General features: G+C 45.7%; 2 protein-coding genes across 3 annotated transcripts in view; one reads left to right on the top strand and one right to left on the bottom strand.

Annotated features, from left to right (window-relative positions):
* Positions 1 to 905: 905 nt before the first annotated feature.
* LOC140196011 (renal cancer differentiation gene 1 protein-like) lies at positions 906 to 14004 on the bottom strand. The gene is made up of 2 exons (XM_072254698.1): positions 13756 to 14004; positions 906 to 1293 (listed from the first exon to the last, which is right to left on the bottom strand). Exons 1-2 carry the CDS (start codon positions 13885 to 13887, stop codon positions 1138 to 1140), a joined length of 288 nt encoding a protein of 95 aa, XP_072110799.1. The 5' UTR covers positions 13888 to 14004; the 3' UTR covers positions 906 to 1137.
* Positions 14005 to 14654: 650 nt separating this feature from the next.
* etfdh (electron transfer flavoprotein dehydrogenase) overlaps positions 14655 to 23494 on the top strand; it is a 64896-nt gene continuing 56056 nt past the window's right edge. For both annotated transcript variants that reach the window (XR_011885749.1, XM_072255996.1), the window contains exon 1: positions 14655 to 14824. Coding sequence is in view for 1 of the 2 variants with exons in the window: in XM_072255996.1 (XP_072112097.1) it covers positions 14791 to 14824 (34 nt within the window). In the remaining variant the exon portion in view is untranslated. The remainder of the gene's footprint in view (positions 14825 to 23494) is intronic.

Here is a 23494-nt window from a genome sequence, read left to right on the forward strand (position 1 = left end):
AACTATTTAATAGATCAGCCATTTGTGGAGACAGGTCAATGATTCTAACAAAAGGTCATTGAAATGTCCATTTCCCTCTACAGATGTTGCTTGACCTGCAGATTATTTCCAATATTATGCTTTGCATTTTAGAAAACAACATGGTCATAATATGTACTGATTTTTACCTTTAATAATTCAAATAAAAAATAATGTCATCAAGCCCATTATGATTGAAAGATTTGACAATTTTAAAGACGTTTCAATATTTAGTCTATCAAATAATTTTATAGACAACTCCCAAGAGGAACAGTAATAGACAATTGCTGCTAAAAAGCACACTGATCTCCATTTTAATACTTGGGGGAATAAAATGTATGGAAATATTTGAGAATGCAATTGTCACTATGATTGTAAATCTCAAAAAGGAAAAGATGATTTAAATCTTAAATAGAGAAAGTCACAGAAGTCAAGACATTGTTTCCCTGCACACAGCTGTGAAATAGATACTGTAACAAACAAAATACATCAAACATGTTGCTGATAACATTAAAACAATCATTCGGATGCTAAACAACTTTAGGGCTCACTGACCATATGTTCTCTTTGGGCAATACAGAAATGTGAAGATCAACTTGCAAAATAATACTCATAGAAAGGTGGTTCAGCAAACATTCAATAATTGTGTTTCCAAACACTGAAGTGGGTTCAAGAAAAGTAATCAAGGGAAATGATGTAATGAAAATTTACCAGTCTCTACCCTACTTTTTGCTCAGAACTTTATAAAGTAATCAAGTTTTAACTAAGTACAAATCTACATTTAACTATAAAGTACTAATTCTGTTCCAAAGATAAATTCCCGAATTCAATTCGTCCTCCTGCCAATTCAAAGATATTGAACTTAAAAGATGCAAAAAAATTTTCAGTTCATTGACAAAACATTTATTTTGGGATCAAAGTAGTAATGATTTACAAAAGTTATATAAAACATCCTTAAGTGCACCATATTTATCATCCTTCACAACAGCATGAGATAGCTATAAAATGCAGCTTAAATTTGATTTACTATTCATGACAGTTTCTTTGACTTTAAAGCAATTCATCATGCTTCCATCATGAAAATTCACATTCTTTCTTCATGAAGGATAATCTTTCTGATCAATTGCATGGTTTCAGGGATTCATATCCCTCTTTGAGGAGATCCCTCCATGCTTTCAAAAACTGCGTATTTGCTGAACATTTTGCACTCAGGTCTTCTACTTGAGCTGAGAGTGATGATGTGATTTCCCAAACTTTAGTTAAATACAAAGCAGTCTGAAATGAAACAAAGTAAAAATAGAATTTAATCTGAAAAATAGTACTTACTGTAGTGTCAGCTCACACCATAATCTTTAACAACATGTCTATAAACAAGGACTGAAACTTGAACCTTACTGTTTTTGCCATGTTTTTATAGCCTCATTAATTGCAAAAATTACATACACCAGTTAAAAAATAAACTTAACTGAATTGGGTACATCTTACAATTCTAAAGGGCTCCACTTGCATTTAGCCACTTAAGAGGAAGAAAAGCTTAAAATCATAGAAACATACAAAACATACAGCACAATACAGGCCCTTTGGCCCACAAAGCTATGAAGAACATGTCCTCAGTTTAGAACTACCTAGGCTTACCCATAGTCCTCCATTTATCTTGTGACGCCAAACCAAATTATCAGACAATTGATGCTAATGAGAGAGATAAGGGAGACAATGGAGAAACGTTCAAAATGTTAATGAGAGAGGAGAGAGAGATTAACGGAAAAGAGACACAATTCAGAATATTGACAGACCGGTTGCTTTGAACCTGAACTGTTTGAAGTTCGATGGACAAGCGACACCCCAGCAGGGGAATAAAAAGAACAGGTTCGCTAAGGCAAGGGACACACCACGAGATAACGAGATCCTGGAAGAGCGGTGTGCCCCCACAAGTTGGTGGGAGTTTGGAGGTCCAGTTCGCGGGAACTGACCATAGACTCACAGGGTGTAAAGGTACGATCGGTGGGAACCTGGTGTGTGTGTCCGCCCTTGCCTGGGTGCCGGGTTCACCGCAGAAGAACGGTCGTATCCGGAACGGAGGGGTCACAGTCGGTGACCACAGCGGGATAGAAGACATAAAAGGGTCCGCCCGAAAACCAACTGAGAAGACATCAAAGGTCTGCCTGAATCAAACCGCAATCCCCCCCCCAACAGCGATTACGGCGAACTGTACTAAGCCGAACTGAACTCTGCGTCACTTAAGACTGATCATTTTACCCCTAGACTGCGATAGAGCTTGGTTGATCCCTATTACTCTAGTTCTGTGTACACGTGTGTATTATCATTGCTGACCTGTTGCATTTATATCCTTATGATTAGAGTACTGTGTTACTTATTTCTTTAATAAAACTTTATTAGTTCCTAGTAATCCAGACTCCAACGAGTGGTCCATTTCTGCTGGTTTGGCAACCCAGTTACGGGGTACGTAACATAAGTGGGGATCTCGTCCACGATTTTGAACACCAAATTTGGGACTGGGTAAATTGATTGGGTTAAAATTCCCAAAAGAAAGAAAGGGCAAACAGCAGAAATGGAGATTGAGGAATTTCTAAAGGCACCAACCTTGGAGGCATTAGAGGATGCCAGGAAATCAGAAATGGCGACTGTTGCCAAACGGTTGAAACTTTTTAAGGGGAAGTCGACAATGAGGAGAGCGGAGATCCACAGAGCTATCATTGAGCATTATGTATCCAAAGGTGTATTTCCCCAAGGGGAGCTGGAGGTGGTATCTATGGGCAAACCTGGTGGAGAGGCGGTGCAGCTGCAGATGGAAAAATTGAAACTTGAGCACGAGTTCCGAGTAAGGCAGCTAGAACAAGAAGAGAGGCAGTTAGAACGACGAGAGAGAGAGAAGCAGAAGGAAAGGGAATTTGAGCTGGAGAAGTTAAGGATGACGCGAGCGCAGGGCCGCATGCCGAACCAAGGTGGAGGGTTCAGGGCGACCCAGGAGGTTAGGCTGGTTCCCCCACTTGAGGAGGCCAATGTTGATCGGTACTTTCTACATTTTGAAAAAGTCGCTGCAAGTCAGGGCTGGCCGAGGAATAAGTGGGCTGCTTTGCTTCAGTGCATACTTAAAGGGAAAGCTCAGCAAGCTTACTCGGCATTGTCCGCAGAAGATGCCCAGAGGTATGATGTGGTGAAAGAGGCAATACTCAGGATTTACGAATTGGTCCCGGAGGCATACCGGCAGAGGTTCCGGAATGTGAGGAAGTAGTGGGGCCACACGTATTTAGAGTTTGCCCGTGAGTTGCAGATGTATTGTGAGCATTGGTGCGCCTCGAAAGGGGTCAATGGGGGTTATGACACTGCTACAGCTAATACTGATTGAGCAGTTTAAAAGTTGTGTCCCTGAAGGTATGAGGCCCTATCTAGATGAGAAAGAGGCAGAAACCTTAGCCGCAACTGCTAAGTTAGTGGATGAGTATGCGTTAACACACAAAGCGAAGTTTACCCCGAGTAAAAGCTACCACAAGGGTAGTCGAGAGGGCGGAGAGAGTCCGCCGGAAAAGCCAGAAAGTAAGCTGGGGACTAGTGAGAAGGATAAGGAAGACAGGAAGCAGTTTGGTAGGAAGTCTCCTGGGGTCGTATGCTATAATTGCGGGAAAGCCGGTCACTTTGCATCCAGGTGCTTTGCCCCAAAGAAGGAGACGAGGAAAGGAAAAACTACAATTCCGACTGGCTGTATTGATCTGGCAAACAAACCGCTAGGGGAGAAGAGGTCTGATAAAGTTCAGGAAGGGCGCGAGAAGTTTATTTCGGCCGGATTGGTGTCGGTGAAGGAGGGGTCAAACCCAGTTCCAGTACGGATCTGGAGAGACACTGGAGCTTGTCAGTCACTGATCTTAAGGAGTGTTTTAGACTTTAGTTCAGAGACCGAGACTAGGGAGGTCAGTGTGATAAAAGGCATTGGGAAAGGGACTGAAATAGTACCTTTGCACCAGATACACCTAAAAAGCAACTTGGTCTCCAGACCGGTCACGATAGGGGTGAGGCCTGAACTACCGATGGAAGACGTGGAGGTCTTACTCGATAATGACCTTGCAGGCGGAAATGTGTACTCAGCAGTAAACCTGACGAGCCAGCCTGCCAGGATTGAGGACCCGCCCATGGACTCACAGGTTTAACCCGTTTGTGCAGTGACTCGGCGCATGTCCAGAAAGGCTGACAAAGCGAATGTAGATGGGTTAGAATGTGAGAAGAAGGAGCGTAGTGAAGCGGAAGGAAGTGAGGGAGTTGAGGTAGATTTATCATTAGCAAGGAAGGAATTTGTACAGGCACAGGAACAAGAACAAGACGAGGAGCTGATGGTTTTGACAGAGACAGCTCTCTCCGAAGCAGAATTAAAAAGGGAGCCAGTGGGCTATTATGTGAAGGAGGGAGTACTAATGAGGGAATGGAGACCAAGTACCGTACCCGCAGATGAGAAATGGGGGGTGGTGGACCAGGTGGTAGTGCCGAAAATTTATAGGGGCGAGATTTTTAACCTGGCCCACAAGATACCCCTCGGTGAACATCTTGGGGTGAGGAAAACAGTCGATAGAATCATGAAAGAGTTTTACTGGCCGAACATGAGGAAGGATGCTATTGAGTATTGTAAGCGTGAGCCGACACAGTTACAGCCTATTAATATGTTAACAGCTTGCCACGATAAGCAAGCAGACCTAGTCGGTGTTATCATGAAAATTAATGAGGCTAGGGTGCCACCTGATAAGGGGAAAACCCATTTTGAAAAGGTAAGTATGGTGCCGACTAGATGCGAGAACTCTATTGTTTTGACCAACTTGGCTGATAAGGTCTGTCCCTTAACCCCCGAACAGAGCGAGCCGCTGAGAAAGCTAATTAACCGGCACACAGAGGTATGTCCGGATGTCCCGAGGCGATGCAAAGAGCCGGTACATGGTGTTGTTGTCACATCAGGTCAGCCTAGTAAGCAACATCCCTATAGGATGATTAATTCAGTGACAAAAGGACTAAAGAACGCAGAAGTGTATATTGACGATTTAGTGGTCTGGAGTGACACGTGGAAGGAGCACATTGTGGCAGTAGAGGAGCTGTTTAAACGGCTGTTTGAAGCCAGTCTGACAGTGAACCTCACAAAAAGTGAATTCGGCCACGCCAAGGTCACTTATATGGGATTTGTGGTAGGACGGGGCAGCTGGCACCGATGCAGGCTAAGGTGAGGGCTATCTCTGAAGTCCCCACCCCAACAGACAAGGGAGCCCTGAGAAGGTTCTTGGGGATGGTGGGGTACTATCGGAAGTTTTGCAAAAACTTTGCGGATATTACCCTCCCTCTTACTAAGCTCTTGCCAAAGAATGCGAAGCTTGTGTGAGACGACCTTTGTTATATTTGTCCGGCACGGAAACCACTGATCATTTACACTGAACACAACCCATTAGTGTTCTTGACCACTATGAAGGATGAAAAACAAAGGTTGCTAAGTTGGAGCCTGGTCTTACAGGAATTTGATATTAAAACAAAACATATAAGAGGAACAGACAATGTGATTGCTGACTGTCTGTCAAGGTGCTGAAAACTTAAATTTCTCTGTATTAGCCGAATAGCTGGTGACCCTGTATATTATCATGTATCTAATAATGTATTCATGCCCATAATTTTTACCCCGGTAAAAATCCTTTGAAGGGTAGGGGTGTGACGCCAAGCCAAGTTAAGAGACGATTGATGCTAATGAGAGAGATAAGGGAGACAATGGAGAAACGTTCAAAATGAGAGAGAGAGAGATTAATGGAAAAGAGACACAATTCAGAATATTGACAGACCGGTTGCTTTGAACCTGAACTGTTTGAAGTTCAATGGACAGGCAATACCCCAGCAGGGGAATGAAAAGAACAGGTTCGCTAAGGTACGGGACACACCATGAGATCACGAAATAACGAGACCCTGCAAGAGCGGTGTGCCCCCACAAGTTGGTGGGAGTTTGGAGGTCCGGTTCGTGGGAACCGACCATAGACTCACAGGGTGTAAAGGTATGATCAGTGGGAACCTGGTGTGTGTGTCCGCCTTTGCCTGGGTGCCGGGTTCACCGCGGAAGAACGGTCGTATGCGGAACCACAGCGGGATAGAAGACATAAAAGGGTCTGCCCGAAAACCAACTGCAAGACATCAAAGGTCTGCCTGAATCAAGCTGCAATCCCCCCCACCTCCAACGGCACAACAGCGATTACTGCGAACTGTATTAAGCTGAACTGAACTCTGCGTCACTTAAGACTGATCATTTTACCCCTAGCCTGCGATAGAGCTTGGTTTGATTCCTATTACCCTAGTTCTGTGTACATGTGTGTATTACCATTGCTAACCTATTGTATTTATATCCTTACGAATAGAATACTGTGTTACTTATTTCTTTAATAAAACTTTATTAGTTCCTAGTAATCCAGACTCCAACGAGTGGTCCACTTCTGCTGGTTTGGCAACCCAGTTACGAGGTACGTAACAATCTAAACTCCACGAATCCATCCAAGAGTCTCTTAAAAGACCCGATCGTTTCTGCCTCCACCACTACCGCCAGCAACCCATTCCACGCACTCACTACTCTCTGCGTAAAAAACTTATCCGACATCTCCTCTGTACCTACTTCCAAGCATCTTAAAAATATGCCCTCTCCTGCTAGCCATTTTAGCCCTGGGGAAAAAGCCTCTGACTATCCACACGATCAATGCCTCTCATTATCTTGTACACCTCTATCAGTTCACCTCTCATCCTCTGTCAATCCAAGGAGAAAAGGCTGAGTTCACTCAACCTATTCTGATAAGGCATGCTCCCCAATCCAAACAACATCCTTGTAAATCTCCTCTGCACTCTTTCTATAGTTTCCACATCCATCCTGTAGTGAGGCGACCAGAACTGAGCACAGTACTCCAAGTGGGGTCTGACCAGTGTCCTATATAGCTGCAACGTTACCTCTTGGCTCTTAAACTCAATCTCACGATTGATGAAGGCCAATGCACTGTACGCCTTCCTAACCACAGAGTCACCTGCATAGTCACCTTGAGTGTCCTATGGACTCAGACCCTAAGATCCCTCTAATCTTACACACTGCCACTAAGAGTCTTGCCATTAATGCTATATTCTGCCATCATATTTGACTGACCAACATGAACCACCTCACACTTATCTGGGTTGAACTCCATCTGCCACTTCTCAGCCCAGTTTTGCATCCTATCAGTGTCCCGCTGTAACCTCTGACAGCCCTCCACACTATCCACACCACCTCTAACCTTTGTGTCATCAGCAAATTTACCAACTCATCCCTCCACTTCCTCATCCAGGTCATTTATAAAACTAACAAAGAGTAGGGGTCCCAGAACAAATCCCTCAGGCACACCACTGGTCACTGGCCTCATGCAGAATATGACCCATCTACAACTACTGTTTGCCTTCTGTGGGCAAGCCAGTTCTGGATCCACAAACCAATGTCCCCTTGGATCCCATGCCTCCTTACTTTCTCAATAAGCCTTGCAAGGTGTACCTTATCAAATGCCTTGCTAAAATCCATATACACTACATCTACGGCTCTACCCTCATCAATGTGTTTAGTCACATCCTCAAAGAATTCAATCAGGCTCGTAAGGCATGACCTTCCCTTGACAAAGCCATGCTGACTATTCCTAATCATATTATGCCTCTCTAAATGTTCATAAATCCTGCCTCTCAGGATCTTCTCCATCAACTTACCAACTACTGAAGTAAGACTCACTGGTCTATAATTTCCTGGGCTATCCCTACTCCCTTTCTTGAATAAGGGAACAACATCCGTAACCCTCCAATCCTCTGGAACCTCTCCTGCCCTCATTGATGCTGCAAAGATAATCGCCAGAGGGCCAGCAATTTCCTTCCTCTCTTCCCACAATAGCCTGGGGTACATCTCTTCCAGTCCTGGTGTCTTATCCAACTTGATGATTTCCAAAAGCTCTTGCACATCCTCTTCCTTAATACCTACATGCTCAAGCTTTTCAGTCCACTGCAAGTCATCCCTACAATTGCCAAGATCCTTTTCTGTAGTGAATACTGAAGCAAAGTATTCATTAAGTATCTCTGCCATCTCCTCCAGTTCCATAAACACTTTTCCACTGTCATACTTGATTGGTCCTATTCTCTCACGTCTTATTCTCTTGCTCTTCACATACTTGTAGAATACCTTGGGGTTTTCCTTAATCCTGTCCGCCAAGGCCTTCTCATGGCCCCTTCTGGCTCTCCTAATTTCATTCTTAAGCTCCTTCCTGCTAGCCTTATAATCTTCTAGATCTCTATCATTACCTAGTTTTTGGAACCTTTCGTAAGCTCTTCTTTTCTTCTTGACTAGATTTACAACAGCCTTTGTACCTGATGGTAGGCTCCTGTACCCTACCATCCTTTCCCTGTCACATTGGAATGTATTTATGCGTAACCCCAGCAAACAACCCCTGAATATTTGCCACATTTCTTTCTTACATTTCCCTGAGAACATGTTTCCAATTCATGCTTCCAAGTTTCTGCCCGATAGCCTCATATTTCCCCTTACTCCAATTAAATGTTTCCCTAACTCGTCTATTCCTATCCCTCTCCAATGCTACGGTAAAGGAGATAGAATTGTGATCACTATCTCCAAAATGCTCTCCCACTGAGAGACCTGACACCTGACCAGGTTCATTTCCCAATACCAGATCAAGTACAGCCTCTCTTCTTGTAGGCTTACTGTATCTACATCTTGTGCCAAGCAACCTTCCTGAACTCACCTAACAAACTCCACCCCTTCTAAACCCCTCACTCTAGGGAACTGCCAATCAATATTTGCGAAATTAAAATCTTCCACCACAACAACCCTGTTATTAGTACTCCTTTCCAGAATCTGTCTCCCTATCTGTTCCTTCATGTCCCTGTTACTATTGGGTGGTCTGTAAAAAACACCCAGTAGAGTTATTGACTCCTTCCTATTCCTAACTTCCACCCACAGAGACTCCGTAGAAACCCCTGCATGACTTGTTCCTTTTCTGCAGCCGTGACACTACCTCTGATCAACAGTGCCACACCCCCACCTCTTTTGCCTGCCTCCGTGTCCTTTCTGAAACTTCTAAAGCCTGGCACTTGAAGTAATCATTCTTGCCCCTGCACCATCGAAGACTCTATAATGGCCACAACATCATAACTCCAAGTGTTGATCCACGCTCTAAGCTCATCCACTTTATGCATAATACTCCTTGCATTAAAATAGACACATCTCAAACCATCGGTCTAAATGCTTCCCTTCTCTATCACCTGCCTATCCTCCCTTTCGCACTGTCTCCAAACTTTCTATTTGTGAGCCAACCTCCCCTTCCTCCGTCACTTCAGTTCCCACCCCACCCCCCCACAATTCTAGTTTAAACTCTCCCCAATAGCCTTTGCAAACCTCCCTGCCAGAATATTAGTCCCCCTCAGATTCAAGTGCAACCCATCTTTTCTGTACAGGTCACGCCTGCCCCCAGAAGAAGTCCCAATGATCCAGAAATCTGAATCCCTGGCCCCTGCTCCAATCCATCAGCCACACATTTATTCTCCACCTCATTTTATTCCTATACTCATTGTCACGTGGCACAGGCAGTCGTCCTGAGATTACTACCTTTGAGGTCCAGTTTCTCAACTTCCTTCCTAACTCCCTGTAGTCTACTTTCAGGACCTCCTCCCTTTTCCTACCCATGCCGTTGGTACCAATATGTACCATGACCTCTGGCTGTTCTCTTTCCCACTTCAAGACATTGTGGACTCAATCAGAAACATCCCAAATCCTGGCACCTGGGAGGCAAACTACCATCCACGTTTCTTTCCTGCATCCACAGAATCACCTGTCTGACCCCCTAACTATAGAGTCCCTCATCACTGCTGCCATCCTCTTCCTTTCCCTACCCTTCTGAGCCACAGGGCCAGAATCTGTGCCAGAGGCACGACCACTGTTGCTTCCCCCAGGCAGGCCGTCTCCCCCAACAGTACTCAATCCCATTCAGGGATGCAGGCAGGAGGTACCTTTATGGGCTGCTGCTCCACACCCTCCACTTCCTAGCATTTGTCCACCGTCCCGACATGCCATGGCGGTCGGTCTTTCCACCTGGAGGTGAGGGGGGTCCCCAATGGAAGTCCCTCTACAAGGGAGTCCTTCCCATGCACCTTGGGGATCTCGGCTGGAGGGTGCTGCATAAAGCAGTGCCCTGCAATAAGTTCTTTAGTTTGTACACGGATCTCCCAGCCGCGTGTCACTTCTGCGGGCTGGAGGAGACCGTGTACCATATGTACGTGGAGTGTGTGAGGCTGCAGCCCCTTTTCGCGTATTTGCGTGGGCTGCTTCTCGCCTTCTGGTTGCATTTCAGTCCCACCCTATTCATATATGGTCATCCAGTAAGGAGGGGGGCACAGAGGGATGAGGATGTCCTTGTCAACTTGCTCCTGGGGCTGGCGAAAATTGCCATCCGTGGCTCCTGGAAAAGGGTGGCAGGAGGTTCTCCCTGGGCGGACTGCCTGGCTATGTTTAGGGGGTATGTTCGAGCCCAGGTGAACATTGAAAAGGAATACGCACAGTCCACGGCGACCGTAGAGATGTTCCGGGACCGTTGGGCTCCGCGAGGTGTAAATGCCATCATTGATGAGGATGGCAATATATTGGTTTAACATGTATGGTCTGTTTGTAGTGTAGTAAATGTGTTAGTCACTGGGTTTGTAAATATTGTATAGCACCGACATTTGTAATAAAGAATTTTGTAAAAAAAAAAGTACTCAAACAGGAGTACTTATTGTTAAGAGGGACAGCCACTGGGGTACTCTCCAGCACCTGCTTCTTGTCCTTCCCTCTCCTGACTGTTACCTACTTATCTGTCTCCTGTGGCCCCAGAGTGACTACCTGCCTATAGCTCCTCTTTATCACCTCCTCACTCTCCCTGACCAGACGAAGATCATTGAGCTGCATCTCCAGTTCCCTAACGCTGTCCCTAAAGAGCTGCAGCTCAACACACCTGGTGCAGATGTGACCATCCAGGAGGCTGGGAGTCTCCAGGACCTCCCACATTTGACACCAAGCACAGAAAACCGGCCTCACACACATTCTTTCTGTCTGTATTCTAAATAGATAACCTACCTCGCCTCGACCTGTTTTCGCCAAAGCCTTCCTACTTGTCTCTCTCTACTCCTACGCCTGCTCTGTAAAGCTGTCTCCTTTTAAACTCTTCCCACAGTTCTCACTAGCCGACCTCCACATGCTTGCGCAGTCATGCTCCGTTCAAACTGCTGAAGAAATAATCATGTGTACTCTTTGGAAACTCTGGACATGCTGAGTGAGATGCCAATAAATCTATAAAGCCAGCTTTGCTGGATTGATATGAAATCCAGTGGCAGAGCCCTGTCACAATGGGATTCTCCAAGGCAATGGAGGAGAATCTACATCTTGGATCCTGCATATGCTGGACCTGCCAGGCACATACACACTGGTATGATTTGAATAGGAATGCCTAACCTATAGGTTAAACAGTAAAGAGCAAGGTTAGACTTTGCTTACTTAAATTTTAATGTTTTATTTTCTAGACATTTTATTGTTTAGTCTTATTTAAGCACCTTTAACATTATTTAAGGTATTAATAGTTTTAGTTATTTCTAATGATTTAAGATATTTAAATATTGGTACAAAGCCATGACAGATTTTGGCAGTAAGGAAGGCTCTACCATACATAGTCTTTTACCCTGTTAAAGGACATCTGGGCATCCCCGTTGTGAGCAAGGCAGTATGTTCACCTCGCTGCATTTCTGCCAAGTGTGTGTGAAAATAGCAATAACAGATGGCAAGCTGGTCAATTCCAGCTTGATTTGGCACTACATTACCATGGCTTGTGCCTTTATTCTGTCATAGATGAGCTGCAGTAAGAAATTCACTACACTACTAAGCTACTGACTTCACAACTACACTATTAAGCTACTGACTTCACAAGAAAGCTTCCTGCGAAACAAGATACAGGCCGCCAAGAATATCAATGCTTTTGGACATTTTTAATTATCCTCTAGAAGATGGTATTTTCATAAATTGATACAGTTTCTATGCTGAAGATGCTCCGACTGTGATTGGACAAGGAAAGATGTTCTTTAAGTGACTGGGATTGGAATTTAAAGATATTCCAACACAATTGCTGCTTTAGTTCTTCCAGGTAGTTACTACTGAAGAAGTCAGAGTGGCAGGAATATTGGATGGGGAAATTCACCTACTAGTAAGAGATTGAGGCTGGGGGTTGTGCTGTGGGAGGGTAGGGCAGCTCCAACCACTGTCAGAGAGGAAGGTATAGTTGGGCCCATTGGAATGGGGGGGCTTGGGGGCTGCAGCTGACCCCAGGAGTAGAAGGGTGGCGGGGTACAGTCGACCTCTGGAGGGGGGTTACATTAAGCTCTGGAAGAGGATGATGGGGTTGTAGCCGGCTCTAAAAGGGAATGGGTTCCGGAAGGAAACGGGGGGGGGGGGGGGGGAGAAGGACACCAGGATATGTTTACAGCCGGCTGTGGGAAAGGAATGGGGGAAGGACACTGGGTGAGGGAGGGGGTTTGAAGACAGCTCTGGAAAAGGACACGAGGGAGGGGGGGTTGCAACCGGCTCTGGGAAAGGACGGGGGAAGGACACGGGGGGGGGGGCGGGTTTGCAGTCGGCTCTGGGAAAGGATGGGGGAAGGACACGGGGGGGGGGGGTTGCAGTCGGCTCTGGGAAAGGATGGGGGAAGGACACGAGGGAGGGGGGGTTGCAACCGGCTCTGGGAAAGGATGGGGGAAGGACACGGGGGGGGGGGGTTACAGTCGGCTCTGGGAAAGGATGGGGGAAGGACACGAGGGAGGGGGGGTTGCAGGTTGCAGTCGGCTCTGGGAAAGGATGGGGGAAGGACACGGGGGGGGGGGGTTGCAGGTTGCAGTCGGCTCTGGGAAAGGATGGGGGAAGGACACGGGGGGGGGGGGTTGCAGGTTGCAGCCGGCTCTGGGAAAGGATGGGGGAAGGACACGGGGGGGGGGGGGGGGTTGCAGGTTGCAGCCGGCTCTGGGAAAGGATGGGGGAAGGACACGGGGGGGGGGTTGCAGTCGGCTCTGGGAAAGGATGGGGGAAGGACACGGGGGGGGGGGGTTACAGTCGGCTCTGGGAAAGGATGGGGGAAGGACACGAGGGAGGGGGGGTTGCAACCGGCTCTGGGAAAGGACGGGGGAAGGACACGGGGGGGGGGGGGTTGCAGGTTGCAGTCGGCTCTGGGAAAGGATGGGGGAAGGACACGGGGGGGGGGGGTTGCAGGTTGCAGTCGGCTCTGGGAAAGGATGGGGGAAGGACACGGGGGGGGGGGGTTGCAGGTTGCAGCCGGCTCTGGGAAAGGATGGGGGAAGGACACGGGGGGGGGGGGGGTTGCAGGTTGCAGCCGGCTCTGGGAAAGGATGGGGGAAGGACACGGGGGGGGGGTTGCAGTCGGCTCTGGGAAAGGATGGGGGAAGGACACGGGGGGGGGGGGGGTTGCAGGTTGCAGCCGGCTCTGGGAAAGGACGGGGGAAGGACACGGGGGGGGTGGGCGGAATTACAGCCGGCTCTGGGAAAGGACACGGGGGGGGGGGTTGCAGCCGGCTCTGGGAAAGGACGGGGGAAAGTGAGGTTTCAGTGAGTTCCAGAAGAGAATGGGGGTGTGGTGGGGGGGTACAGTACCCAGTTCCCCGTTAATCGTCGCCTACCTGGTCGATCTGCAGCTCGAGCTCCTGCAGCTGTCGCGCGCCCGCCGCCGCCGCCGCCGTCCCTGCCCCTTCACTCGCGCCACAGTTTGACAACGACATCTTCTCCCGCGCGCCGCGGTTTGACAGCGACATCCTCTCCCGTGCGCACTCCGCCACAGCAACCGTCAAATCGCGCGCCGAACAAAGACCCCGCCTGGCCAGTCCCGCCCCGTGCCTGACGTGGAAGCAGGAATCAACTCTGATTGTTAATCCACATCTAAACGATTAGCTGAGAAACGAACGGCTTCAGTCCGTGATTATTTGTCTTTAATTTAAAAAAGGGGCTTAGATCAAGTTAAAATCATCTCCCTTTCAGGCAATTTGTGAAGCCACGTACTTCCAACCGTTTAATTCCAATGTGTGAAGGCTGTACTCAGTTTGCCCAATGACTTTTTCAAAAGATTATATTAATAAAAGCAGTTTTAACAAACTTTCGAGATTATTTAATTAGATAATTATTAAATTAAACTTGACACCCAGTCAAACAGGCGGGAATTCAAACGCAGACTTGGGAATGAGGCGCAGAGAACGGCAAACTGTATAAAAATCATAAACGCGAGGAAGTCTGGAAATCCAAAGCAATGCACACAAAATGCTGCGGGAACTCAGCGGATCAGGCAGCACCTACGGGGAAAATATATATATATATATGTATATAAGTTACTGTGAGCAGGGGCAGATTGTGTACTAAAAGGCTGTTCGAGCCGGTAACAGCATTAATACGGTAAAGGCCTGACGGCACCCGAAATCAGTTTTTCCCGTTGAAGACGGCCCGGGAGCCAGCGCGGAGTCCGCAATGCCTCACTGATCCTGGACTACATTTACCAGAGTGCATTGGGAAAGCTGGCGCAGACGTAGTAAGTGGTTCTAGTGGGGCCCATTGGGTTTGGGTTTGGTAACGAGACTGGCGAGGTTGAGTTCTCAGTCGGTAGCGGGTTGTTCGTCACCAAGAGACGTGAATTGTGGTGGTGTCAGTTGGTAATAGGAGTCTCCGGGATGTGGTTTGCAGCTTACAGGTTTACACCGCGGGGTGAGTAACAGTTCCTTCAGTTTCTCAGATGAAAACAAAGATCGGCCTCTGGACAGCAGAGGCTCAGTTGACAATGAATCATTGCTTCTTTTAAAGAGCCATCGAAGCTCTCGCTGTGATCGGCACAGAAAAAAACTTAACCGGTTCATAAAGACAGTAAAAATCGAGAGTGAAGTCTCTAAATATGAGAACCTTTTGGTGACTGCCCAGTCCTTTTCTTGCAATACTTGCGAATGCCCGATACCGAGGCAATGTAAATAATATGTATACATACATAAAAAGAACAATCTAACTTTTTTACGTAACGTGCTTTAACTGTGGCTTTGCAATAATCGTGTGGATTAAAAGTTACAAAGAAACTTGTATCTGAACAACAACGTTTTAACGTCTACCTGTTTACAGATTCTGTTATGCGTGTACACGTTGTGTAATACTGTATGTGGAAGCCCATGTTGGAAGTGTGTCAAATGTTAATAATACAACCAGAATTATCAGCTACAAGGTTTCCAGTTAAAGTTGAGTACAGTATTTGTGTGTGCTTTGACTCATCACCAAGTTCAAGAATGATTAAAATGTTTTTATTTTATTGATCTGAATTTTAATCAAATGTTTATATATAATTCAATAGTTGAGTGTTATCTTGCTTTATCTGCACTGAGGTGTACAAAATGAGGATCGAGTCCCCACCCTAACTGTTAGAACCCTATAAAAGTATGTAAGCATAACCTTGAAATCAGAATCAGGTTTAATATTACTGGCATTTGTCATGAAATTTGTTGATTCACGACAGCCGCAGCGGTACAATGCAATGCATAATAAAAACTGAATTACTGTAAGTATGTGTATATAGTGGGAAAAGGTAGTGATGTTGTGTTCATGGGTTCAATATCCATTCAGAAATTGGATGGAGAGAGGAAGAAGCTGTTCCTGAATCACTGAGTGTGTGCCTTCGGGATTCTGTACCTCCTTCCTGATGGTAGCAATGAGAATAAGGCATGACGTGGGTGACGGGCAGCCTTAGCGATGGATGCCGCCTTTTTGAGGTATCACTCCTTGAAGATGTCCTGGATATTACAGAGGCTAGTGCCATGATGGAGCTGACTGAGTTTACAACTCTCTGCAGCTTATTTCGATCCTCTGTACTAGCCACCACATGCCAGACAGTGATGCAGCCAATTAAAGTGCTCTCCATGTTACATCTGTAGAAATTTGCTTGCATCTTTGGTGAAGTACTAAATCTCCTCAAACTACTTATGAAATATAGCCATTGTCGTGCCTTCTTTGTAGCTGCATGGATATGTTGGGTCCAAGATAGATCCTTAGAGATATTGATACGCAGGCACAAAATACTCTGCAGACGCTGGGGTCAAAGCAACACTCACAACGTGAAGCAGAGTTGAAGTGGGTGGCAACCGGGAGATCCTGTATGTCCATACGTGGCCTCCTCTACTGCTATGATGAGGCTAAACTCAGGTTAGAGGAGCAACACCTCATATATCGTCTAGGAAGTCTCCAGCCCCTTGGTATGAACATTGAATTCTCCAACTTCCGGTAATTCCCTCCCCCTCCCTTCCCCTATCCCTATTTCACTCTGCCCCCTCCCCCAGCTGCCTACTACCTCCCTCATGGTCCCACCTCCTTCTACTACCCATTGTGTTTTCCACTATTCCTTCTTCACCTTTCCAGCCTATCACCTCCCTGCTTCTCCTCCCCCACCCCTTTATCTTTCCCTTTACTGGTTTTTCACCTGGTACCTACCAGCTTTCTCCTTCCCACCCTCCCCCCACCTTTTTTATAGGGCCTCTGCCCCTTCCCTCTTCAGTCCTGATGAAGAGTTCCGGCCTGAAACGTTGACTCATCATTTCCACGGATGCTGCCCGACCTGCTGAGTTCCTCCAGCATGTTGTGAGTGTTGCTATTGATACGCAGGAACTTGAAGTTGACTGGTTTGTGTTCTTAATCTTTCTGAAGTCCACCATCAGGACTTAGGAAGGTATATGCGAGACCTTCTAATATCTGTCAGTTTTAAATTCCCAAGCATAAGCACAAACTTTGGAGTTAATCTAGTAATTGTAGAGGAAAAGTTAACATATTTGATTGTGACCTGCCATCAGAACTTGGAGAAGTTACAGATAAACAGACTTTGAGATGAATTGGGCAATGGTATAATCACTGAACTGGTTGTTGAGTCCGGAAATGTGTTTACTCAGATGAGGCTCTGCTCTTCAGACTTTGAAGCTAAATACGTAAAGTGGAAATGGAACTGAAAATTCAAGTGACAGACAGTAGGAAGCTCTGGTCAAGCTTGCATTTAGAATGGTAGAGTAATGCAAAGTAGTCTCCTCATTTTGACTCAGAAGAGACTACGTCATGAGCAGCGAACGTCAAAGTAGTCATTTTGACTCAGAAGAGACTACGTCATGAGCAGCGAACACATTACTCTCAATTTGAAGAACTAAATTGCAACTTAATGTGGAAATAATGGTTGGTGCCTGGGCATTGGGAAAGGAGAACAGAAATGTCTAGATGTATTTCCTGCAATTGTTGAGGAATTGCCGTTAGGTGGGGTGAACAGCAGTGGAGGTGGATACTTGAAACAGAATGCAGAATACTGGGAGGAAGGAGGAAGATGTTGGAGGTGTCAGAAATTGTTAAAATGTTGATGTGAAGGGCCATATCCCGATTCTGGGAGAGAGGAGAACAACTGAAAACAGAAGTGTGAAAATGTCAGAAATTGGTCATGGGGCATGTCAAAAGTGGTACAACCCTGTCTCTGGGAATTAAGGAGCAAATATATAGGGAGATTGCAGATAACCACAAGAATAGTAGGGTTGTAATAGGAAGTTAAAGTCTGTCCCGAGCCTTGTGGGCTGAAGGGCTGGTGCTTATGTCGGTTTCTGTGGCGTGAAGCAACTGAGAGTACGAGACTCCCCCCACCGCGGATAGGATGCCAGTCTATGGTGAGGTTAACCCCCAGCATTTGCCGGTACCCATTTTCAGCTGGGTGGACCAGAGCAGTGTGTGGTTTTCTCAAAGACACAACACGCTGCCTTGGCCGAGACTGGAACCCATGACCTTCTGATCGTGAGCCCAATGCCCTAACCACTTGGCCACGCGCCACACTGGTTGTAATAGAAGGTGATTTTAATTTCCCCAATATTGAGTGGGACTTCCATGATGCTGAAGCCTTGGTTGGGGTGGAACTTATTAACTGATCCCCAGAAGTCTTCTCAAGCAATATGTAGGGGATAGGCGAAGTCTTAGATGAATATTTCTCATCCGTAGACAATTTAGACGCCAGCCCAGTTAGGAGGTGAGAGCCAAATTTGCTCGCCCTCCACGATGGTCAATCCTCTCTCCATGACGTTGAGGCTATGAAGACTGCCCCGGCTGCTGCGCTCCGTGCCCACTAATATGATGAACTGATCAGCAAGGCTTTGGGCCTACTCCAGGCTGCTCCTGGTTTCGGATCTGATAACTCAATCTGATTCAGAATGCTGATGCTTCAATTGTTTGCATGATTTATGTTTATTTTTCTTTCTCTTGCGCATCGAGGGTTGGTCTTTTTTTTCCTTTAATTGGGTTCTTTCTGGTTTCTTCCTTTGTGGCTACCTGTAAGCAAACAAATCTCAAGGTGGTATAATATATATGTTCTTGATAATAAATGTACTTTGAAGCGTTGTATGTTCTGTGTTTAAGATCATTGATGCTAGGGAATTCAGGGATCAAAATAGCAATGTCTTGAAGCATATATTACAAAAGAGGAGATGCTTGTAACATCAAAGCATTTAAAGGGAGATAAGTCTCTGGGGCCTGACGAAGTATATCCAGGCACATTGAGGAAAGCTAGCGAAGAAATTGCTGCAGCACTGTAAGATGTACAGTGGTGCTAGAAAGTTTGTGAACCCTGTAGAATTTTCTCTATTTCTGCATAAGTATGACCTGAAATATGATCAAAGCTTCACCTAAGTCCTAAAACTAGATAAAGAGCACCTAATTAAATAAATCACACAAAAACATTATACTTGTTCATTTATTTATGACCCCGAAACATTGACTGTACACTTTTCCACAAAGAGCAGTGGTCCCAGAACAGATCCCTGAGGCACACCACTGGTGACCGATCTGCATGCAGAATATGACCCATCTACAACTACTGTTTGCCTTCTGTGGGTAAGCCAGTTCTGGATCCACAAAGCAATGACTCCTTGGATCCCATGCCTCCTTACTTTCTCAATAAGCCTTGCATGGGGTACCTTGTCAAATGCCTTGCTGAAATCCATATACACTACATCTATTGCTCTACCCTCATCAATGTGTTTAGTCACATCCTCAAAAAATTCAATCAGGCTCATAAGGCACGACCTGCCTTTGACAAAGCTATGCTGTCTATTTCTAATCATATTGTGCCTCTCCAGATGTTCCTAAATCCTGCCTCTCAGGATCTTCTCCATCAACTTATCAACCACTGAAGTAAGACTCACTGGTCTGTAATTTCTTGGGCTGTCCCTACTCCCTTTCTTGAATAAGGGAACAACATCCGCAACCCTCCAATCCTCCGAACCTTCTCCTGTCCTCATTGATGATGCAAAGATCATTGCCAGAGGTTCAGCAATCTCCTCCCTCACTTCCCACAGTAGCCTGGAGTACATCTTGTCTGGTCCTGGTTACTTATCCAACTTGATGCTTTCCAAAAGCTCCAGCACAGCATCTTTCTTAATATCTACATGCTCAAGCTTTTCAGTCTGCTGTAAGTCATCCCTACAATCGCCAAGATCCTTTTCAGTAAGGAATACTGAAGCAAAGTACTCATTAAGTACCTCTGCTATCTCCTCCGGTTCCATACACACTATTCCACTGTCACACTTGATTGGTCCTATCCTCTCATGTAATTCTCAAGTACCTAATTGGTGGAAGAGAGATGACATGCTTTAACAAGCAGGTGTAAAGTGGACGCTGAATGCACATGAACGCAGCAGGCCAGGCAGCATCTCTAGGAAGAGGTATGACTGTACCTCTTCCTAGAGATGCTGCCTGGCCTGCTGCGTTCACCAGCAACTTTGATGTGTGTTGCTTGAATTTCCAGCATCTGCAGAATTCCTGTTGTTTGCTGAATGCACATCGCATTTGTCAATCACAGCAAATAATTTGATTATGTTCATTAGGTAAACTATGGCACACTGTCCTCAAATTCAACTGCTGACGGAAATCCCTCTACATTTTATGCTGGCTCCACGATGTCACCCAAGCCATGATATTGACCAGTGATCTGCAGTAGAACTATGCTCAAGGAAGGCTGCATGGTTGCCCAAACACAGCTCAGTCTTCTTTGATACAATGTTGCATGTTATCTCTTCAGCTAATAATCAAAAGCAATGGGAAGCTATTCAGCCTAAGAGAATCAAAGATATTCAATAGTTAAGATGGAAACATAGAAACATAAAAAATAGGTGCAGGAGTAGGCCTTTCGGCCCTTTGAGCCTGCACCACCATTCATTACGATCATGGCTGATCATCCAACTCATACAGTACATAAACAATCCTTGCGTTTGCACACGCTGAGAGGCCAACCTCTAAGCCGTTACTGACTCTTTCACTGAAGTTTTAAAGTTGATGGGCCTCAGAGTCGGGATCTGCAACGCAAAAGTGGTCTATCAACCTCCTACTACAGCACCACATTGTATCCTGACAATAAAGGCTTACGCTCAGGATCTGAACAGAAAAGCGATCACTTTCAGTATGCTGTGAGCCACTTCTCGGCAAGTGAAGATTCTCACCATTATCTTTAAAGTGCTATTGGTCAATGGATAAAGGAATGTTTGAAGATGAAGATGTCAAATCTGCCACAGAACTCATGGTCCACTGGACAGCAAAGATTTCTGCCCTCATGCTCTGAAGCTCAGATGACCTGTCACAGGCATCTCAAGGCACTTGGGAAAAACAGTGCAAATGTTATTTTTGCCAAGTCCTCTAAATTCACTGAAGTGTTTTAGACCTAGTCATATTCATTTGGCTACTTAGGACATGCTGCATTTCACATGTCCCACAACAGACTCCCAAAATAGGTGCCTTATTTTAAGAATGTCCTGCCCTGTTGAAGGGTCTTAGCTTTATCAGCTTGAAATGTTGACTAACCTCACCCCCCATTAGATGCTGGGTGATCTACTGAGTTCCTCCAGCAGTTTTTGTGTGTTCCTCAAGACGTCTGCAGAATCTCTTGTCCTATTCTGAGATAGGTCCTGGAAAGAAATTATCAGGTGGATTAGACAGACAAAAAGGTCCAAAGGTATGCTTGAAACGTCTTTGAAGAAATCTAACATTCCCACCAACTCCTGAGAAGCACTGCCTGTCCAAACACTCCTGTGCCAACATGGAATACGAGTATTTAGGAATGTATTGAGAAATTTGAGATCATCCATCAGGAGCCCACAGAGGCTGTGCAGACTGAGTGAGTTGTCCCACAAAAAGTAGATCCAATTGCCCCATTGGTTTCTGGTCCACTTGTGAAATAAACTACTGTATGTTCCCATGTCGGTCTCACTAGACACATGAAACTGAATTAAACATTTTTTAATCCTAACACTGCCCAAAACCTTTGGACTACAAACATATTTCAGATTCAAATAACAAAAATCACAAATTCATGGTATGCTTATAGAGTAATTCCCACTGATTGTGAGGATACAAAGTGGCCATAAGGCTTGAAATTATTTTGAGAAGAAATTAATCCAGTCAAATTTCAGCTTTAGAGTTTATTTCACAAATTTTCAATGTGGACATGAGCAATTTCATTCCTGGGGTTTTAAACTAGTGTCTAGATTGTATCGTGCACACCTGCAATTGGACTTCAAGTCATTTCAGAGAGTTATGATTGGTTTGGTATGCAGATATATGCAATATGATCTGAACTCAAGGCCAAATTCTTTGTGTGAAGTACATAAATCAGCTGCAGGAACGGAGCAATTACTCTATTGGGAGTATTCTATAGGCCCCCTGGTAGCAGCAGAGATACCGAGGAGCAAATTGGGAGGCATATTTTGGAAAGGCGCAAAAATAACAGGGTTGTTATCATGGGTGGCTTTAACTTCCCTAATATTGATTGGCACCTGATTAGTTCCAAGAGTTTAGATGGGGCAGAGTTTGTTAAGTGTGTCCAGGACGGATTCCTGTCACAGTATGTTGACAGGCCAACTAGGGGGAATGTCATACTTGATCTGGTATTAGGTAATGAACCAGGTCAGGTCACAGATCTCTCAGTGGGTGAGCATCTGGGGGACAGTGACCACCGCTTCCTGGCCTTTAGCATTATCATGGAAAAGGATAGAATCAGAGAGGACAGGGAAATTTTTAATTGGGGAAGGGCAAATTATGAGACTATAAGGCTAGAACTTGTAAATTGGGTTGATGTTTTTGCAGGGAAATGTACTATAGACATGTCATCGATGTTTAGGAATCTCTTGCAGGATGTTAGGGATAAAGTAGTCCCGGTGAGGAAGATAAAGAATGGTAGGGTGAAGGAATCATGAGTGACAAGTGAGGTGGAAAATCTAGTCAGGTGGAAGAAGGCAGCATACATGAGGTTTAGGAAGCAAGAATCAGATGGATCTATTGAGGAAAATAGGGAAGCAAGAAAGAAGCTTAAGAAGGGGCTGAGAAGAGCAAGAAGGGGGCATGAGAAGACCTTGGCAAGTAGGGTAAAGGAAAACCCCAAGGCATTCTTCAGTTATGTGAATAACAAAACTATGACAGGAGTGAAGGTAGGACCCATTAGGGATAAAGGTGGGAAGATGTGCCTGGAGGCTGTGGAAGTGAGCGAGGTCCTCAATAAATACTTCTCTTCGGTATTCAACAATGAGAGGGAACTTGATGATGAGGACAATATGAGTGAGGTTGATGTTCTGGAGCATGTTGATATTAAGGGAGAGGAGGTCTTGGAGTTGTTAAAATACATTAGGACAGATAAGTCCCCAGGGCCTGACGGAATATTTCCCAGGCTGCTCCATGAGGCGAGGGAAGAGATTGCTGAGGCTCTGGCTAGGATCTTTATGTCCTCGTTGTCCATGGGAATGGTACCGGAGGATTCGAGGGAGGCGAATGTTGTCCCCTTGTTCAAAAAAGGTAGTAGGGATAGTCCAGGTAATTATAGACCAGTGAGCCTTGCGTCTGTGGTGGGAAAGCTGTTGGAAAAGATTCTTGGAGGTAGGATCTGTGGGCATTTAGAGAATCATGGTCTGATTAGGGACAGTCAGTATAGCTTTGTGAAGGGCAGATCATGTCTAACAAACCTGTTGAGGAGGTGACTAGACATGTAGATGAGGGTAGTGCAGTGGATGTGATCTACATGGATTCTAGTAAGGCATTTGACAAGGTTCCACACGGTAGGCTTATTCAGAAAGTCAGAAAGCATGGGATCCAGGGAAGTTTGGCCAGGTGGATTCAGAATTGGCTTGCCTGCAGAAGGCAGGGGGTTGTGGTGGAGGGAGTACATTCGGATTGGAAGGTTGTGATTAGTGGTGTCCCACAAGGATCAGTTCTGGAACCTCTACTTTTCGTGATTTTTATTAACGACCTGGATGTGAGGGTAGAAGGGTGGGTTGGCAAGTTTGCAGACGACACAAAGGTTGGTGGTGTTGTAGATAGTGCAGAGGATTGTTGAAGATTGCAGAGAGA

This window comes from Mobula birostris, chromosome 4 (assembly GCF_030028105.1).
Source record: "Mobula birostris isolate sMobBir1 chromosome 4, sMobBir1.hap1, whole genome shotgun sequence".
NCBI classification, from domain to species: domain Eukaryota; kingdom Metazoa; phylum Chordata; class Chondrichthyes; order Myliobatiformes; family Myliobatidae; genus Mobula; species Mobula birostris.